This window comes from Gekko japonicus, unplaced genomic scaffold (genome assembly GCF_001447785.1).
Source record: "Gekko japonicus isolate JY-2015 unplaced genomic scaffold, Gekko_japonicus_V1.1 scaffold1179, whole genome shotgun sequence".
Lineage (NCBI taxonomy): Eukaryota > Metazoa > Chordata > Lepidosauria > Squamata > Gekkonidae > Gekko > Gekko japonicus.
In genome coordinates, this window is record NW_015160875.1 from 206,914 (window position 1) to 211,932 (window position 5,019).

Genomic DNA, 5,019 nt, shown 5'->3' on the forward strand with positions numbered 1-5,019 from the left:
GAGGCATTTTGGGGGGTTGGGGGGGAGGAAAGGGGGGGTCATGCTGGAGGGATAGGGATGCCACCCTCCAGGCGGGACCTGGGGATATCCTGGAATCACAGCCCATCTCCAGACCAATGCTCCCTCTAAGCTGTGGAGTCTTGTGAGCAAAAATTCCACTGTGTGAGCTACTGGCATTAAAGTTGTGAGCGAGCATGTCTGGCTGCTGCATGAATTAGTTTGCTCTGAAGCCCTCCTTCCTAAGTGGGGACAAAGATGTCTGAGCCGGAGGCTAGAAAACGGTGAGCCGGCTCACACTCACTCAGCTTAGAGGGAACACTGCTCCAGACTGCAGGGAGCTGTTCCCTTGGAGAAAATGGATTGCTTTTGGTGGGGGTCCCCGCCCTCCCCAGGCTCCATCCCCAAAACTCCAGGAGTTTCCCAGCCTGGATCTGGCAACCCTGCCCCCCCCATATCTCCCACCACTGGCCACCCGCGGGGGGACGTCCCACTGCACTTAGCACAGGGCTCCTTCCCCCAACATTGTAGGGTTTTTTCTGCCAGTCTCATGGAAGAGCCAAGATCAGGCTCAGCTGCATATGGGGCTGTTAAGCGGCAGTCTCCAGTTCCCATGGAGGGGTTGTTTCCTGGGGTGCGATTTACTGGGACCTCCAGCCTTGTTTTGGCGGTTGCCGCCATGGCTGGGCTCACTTTCTTGAGCCGTCTGAATGATTTCACTTGCACTGTCCTTTCGCTCTCTGCCTGGGGCACGGTGCCGTCCTGTTGAGGGGTAAGAGGCCTCACCTGGAGTCCTGTGTTCCAGTTTTGGGCACCACATTTTAGGAAGGATGCTGACAAGCTCGAGCGTGTCCAGAAGAGGGCAACCAGGATGGTGAGAGGGTTGGAATCCAAGTCTTATAGGAGGAAAGGCTGAAAGAGTTGGGTCTGTTTAGCCTGGGAAAGAGAAGGCTTAGAGGGGACAGGATTGCAGTCTTCAAGTATCTGAAGGGCTGTCCTGTAGCAGATGGAGCAGAAATATTCTCTCTTGCTCCGGATGGCAAGACTATGAGCCTTCGGGGTAGAGCGGGATATAAATTCAAATATAAATCAAATAAATAAATAAGACTAGATCTAATGGGTGGGAATTACAAGGGGGTCGTTACCGGCTCAATATCAGGAGAAACTTCCTAACGGTAAGAGTGGTTGAGCAGTGGAACAGTCTGCCTCGGGAGGGGGTGGAGGCTCCTTCGCTGGATGTTTTCAAGCGGAGGTTGTAGGGCTCTCTTTCAGCTATGCTCCTGCAGAGTGCTGGGGGTTGGACTAGATGTCCTTGTAAGGTCCCTTCCAACTCTAACATTCTGTGATTCATTCTGGATCCTGCCTCTGAGCCCTGTGTTTGGACAGATTGCTTGGGTGGGGGAATGTCCTGAGCAGCCCTCTCTGCCAGGAAACTCCAGGGGGGGGGGTCCAGCCTCGGCCAGGTTACTGTAGGAAAAGGGGGGAGGGGGCCGAACATGAGCCGTCTCCACCCCTGGCCAGGATCAGCGCTTCGCTGGCCAGGGGGAAGGAGGGCCGCTCTGCTGCTGTCAGCCTGGCTCTCGCCTTGCTGTGGGGAGGGGTGCCCATCCTCCCCCCCCCCATTCTCCGCATCAGCAAGACTTTCAACAGCCGAATTTCTCGCCCGACCTCTTGGCTGCCGGTTGAAAGCCATTTGCCTGCCTGCCTGTTCCTGCAGGGCTCCCTTGCCCGCGAGTGACATTTTGACAGCGGGTTTGGAGGGAGGGGGGGAGAGCTTTGCCACTCTTATTCTTTTCCCTGGTGCCACGGGGGGGGGGGAGGCAGATCTTTCCAGCAACTTGCGGGCACGGTTAGTGGAGGAGGCCGCGACAGAAGCAGCCACCCTGCACTTGGCTGATAGTGCCCGGGAAAGTCTCTGCTTTGCTGTCCCACCTCGGTGGGTGCACAAGCATCCTGCCCCCCACAGAGAGCCGGTTTGGTGTCGTGGTTAAGTGCGCGGACTCTAATCTGGGAGAACCGGGTTTGAGTCCCCCACTCCTCCTCCACTTGCACCTGCTGGATGACCTTGGGCGAGCCGTAGTTCTGACAAGAGCTGTCCTTGAAAAAGAGCAGTTTCAGTCAAGAGCTCTCTCAGACCCACCGACCTCACAGGGTTTCTGTTGTGGGGAGGGGAAGGGGAAGGAGCTTGTAAGCTGCTCTGAGACTCCTTTGGGTAGTGAAGGGCCATTGGGTATAAATCCAATCTCCTCCTCTTCTTCTTCTTTGTCTTCTTCTTCCTCCTCCTCCACTTGCACCTGGCTGGATGACCTTGGGCAAGCCGTAGTTCTGTCAGAGCTGTTCTTGAAAAAGAGCAGTTTCTGTCAGAGCTCTCTCAGCCCCACCTACCTCACAGGGTGCCTGTTGTGGGAAGGGGAAGGGGTTTGTAAGCCGCTCTGAGACACCTTTGGGTAGTGAAGGGTGGGGTATAAAGCCAATCTCTTCTTCTTCTTCCTCTTCCTCCTCCTCCACTTGCAGCTGCTGGATGACCTTGGGCAAGCCATAGTTCTGTCAGGGCTGTCCTTGAAAAAGAGCCGTTTCTCTCAGAGCTCTCTCAGCCCCACCCGCCTCACAGGGTGTCTGTTGTGGGGAGGGGAAGGAGACTGTAAGCCGCTCTGAAGCTCCGAGTGAAGGGCGGGGTATAAATCCAGTCTCCTCCTCCTCCTCCTCCTCTTCACGTGAGGGGCATGGAGCAGCACCACGTGGGATCTTTCCTTGGAGTGGGGGCTGCCTCTCATGCTGTAGAAACTGGTGGGTGTGACGTGTTGGGAGTAACTGGTTAGTTAGTCCAGTGTCCCGTCTCAAACTTAGCAGAGTGCATTTGCAGGCAGTAGAAGCCCTTTGTTTTAAATGGGGGCTGGGATCCAAAGGGCAAGAGCCACTCTCTGCTTAAGTTTCAAAAGAAACATTACTAAAGAAAACAAGGCAATGGTACTTTGGTGGCTCAGAGGTTAAGATGCTGAGCTGCAGACCGGAAGTTCGAGACCCGAGTGCCGCGTGACAGAGTGAGCTCCCGTCTCTAGTTCCAGCTCCTGCCAACCTATCAGTTTGAAAGCAAGGAATTGCAAGTAGTCAAATAGGTAACACTTAAGTGGGAAGGTAACAGCGTTCCATGCGCCTCGGCGTTTAGTCATGCCGACCCGGCGGGCCCAGGGCCCCCCCCCCCCCATATTGCGGCAGTTCGCCTCGGACCTCATAAATATTCAGGGCTCTCCTCCTCCCGAGAGTGCCGGCAGACAACTCATTCCGGGCTTTGTTTGTCCGTGCGGGAGAGGGGGAAACCTTCCCCGTCCACCAGCCTCGTAGGAATGGATCCAGTGCGCCTCTCAGTGCAGGTCCCGTAAATGTTAACATGAACTCCCGACCTTGTGGTGCGAGTGGCACTCTTGTTCCACTCACAGAGCGGAGAGAGGTCTGCTGCCGGTCCCGGGTCAGCTGGGGAAATGCATTGGTGAAGCCTGCCAGGTGGACATAGAATCATAGAATGTTAGAGTTGGAAGGGACCTTGCAGGTCATCTAGTCCAACCCCCTGCTGCACTCTGCAGGAGCCTATCCGAAAGAGAACCCTGCAACAGACCCGGAAGAGGGTCGTCCAGCCTCCGCTTGAAAACATCCAGCGAAGGAGCATCCACTACCTCCCGAGGCAGGCTGTTCCACTGCTCAACCACTCTGACAGTTAGGAAGTCTCTCCTGATATTTAGCCGGTAACGACTCCCTCGCAATTTCCACCCGTTTGATCTGGTCTTGCAGTCCGGAGCAAGAGAGAGTAGATCTGCTCCATCTTCCACATGACAGCCCTTCAGATACTTGCAGACTGCAATCCTGTCCCCTCTAAACCTTCTCTTTCCCAGGCTAAACAGACCCAGCTCTTTCAGCGAGTGGTTCAATTGGGTGGGGGGGTGGGGGGGGCACCGAGAATGGAGTGGGTCTTCCCAGTGGCTGGACCCTCGATCGGGTTGCTGCCAGTGTGTTGCAGTGGTTAAGAATGGGGGGCTCTGATCTGGAGCAGAAGGTTGGATTCCCCACTCCTCCTCCCCATGCAGCCCGCTGGGTGACCTTGGGCCAGTCCCAGTTCTCCCAGAGCTCTTTCAGCCCCACCTGCCTCACAAGGGGCCTGTTGTGGGGAGAGGAAGGGAAGGCGATTGTAAGACTCCATGAGGGAGAGAAAAGCCAAGGATAGAAGCCGCCTCTTCCTCTTCTTCTTCTCCTCCTCCTCTTCTGCTGACTCCCAAGAAGGAGGGAGCAGGCGAAACATAGAGCGGGCCGGGCAGTGCCAGAGTGGTTGTTGGTGACCCTGGCGAGGCGAGGCCTCTCCGCTGGGCTTCTCTTGAGAGCGTTGGCTGTTGTAGCAGCAAAGGGGCCTCTGGTGCTGCATGCGCCCCTCGCTGAGGGTCTTCTCTCCTTCCTGCAGAGTACGCGGAGAACATCGGAGACGGGAAGAACCCGGAATTCCAGGAGAGCGAGCAGAAGCGGATTGCGGAGCTGCTGGAGAACTTCTGAGGACCCCGCAGGGGGGGGGCGGTGGCCTGGCCCTCGGCCGCATCCGTGAACTCCGCCGTCCGTGACCCGTGAAGGGACTTGCTGAAGAAACGGAGCCTCTCTGGTCTTCTTGAGATATTAAAGTTCTTGTTTTTTTTAAAGAAAGAAAGAAAGAGATGTCTTGCGGCTGATTCTCTGCTGGGCAAACACAGGCCTGTCTGCTGGAATCGGAGGCCCGGCTTTAGGTCTCGGCTCGTAACCGAGAGTCCTCCCGACTCCCCCGAAAGTGCTCCCGAGCTGAGAAGGGTGAGGGGGCCACTACAGACCACTTAAAGTGGGTGGAGGGGGGGACCCCAGCCTTTTTGTGCCTGCCGGCAGCTTTATAGTCCTGACACGGGGTGGTGGGCGCAGCCTCAAAATGGCTGCCACGGGAGGCGAGGCCAAGCGCAAAGCGGCTGCCGCAGAGGGCCTCCAGTCACACAGGGGAGATCTCTGGAGTGGTGGAAG

At 56.5% G+C, this 5,019-nt stretch overlaps 1 protein-coding gene across 1 annotated transcript in view; it reads left to right on the forward strand.

Annotated features, from left to right (window-relative positions):
- Positions 1-4,645, forward strand: part of CTNNBL1 (catenin beta like 1) — a 183,034-nt gene extending 178,389 nt beyond the window's left edge. The window contains exon 16 of the mRNA XM_015422778.1: positions 4,445-4,645. Coding sequence (XP_015278264.1) covers positions 4,445-4,533 — 89 coding nt within the window. The 3' untranslated portion in view covers positions 4,534-4,645. The remainder of the gene's footprint in view (positions 1-4,444) is intronic.
- The last annotated feature ends 374 nt before the right edge of the window (positions 4,646-5,019 follow it).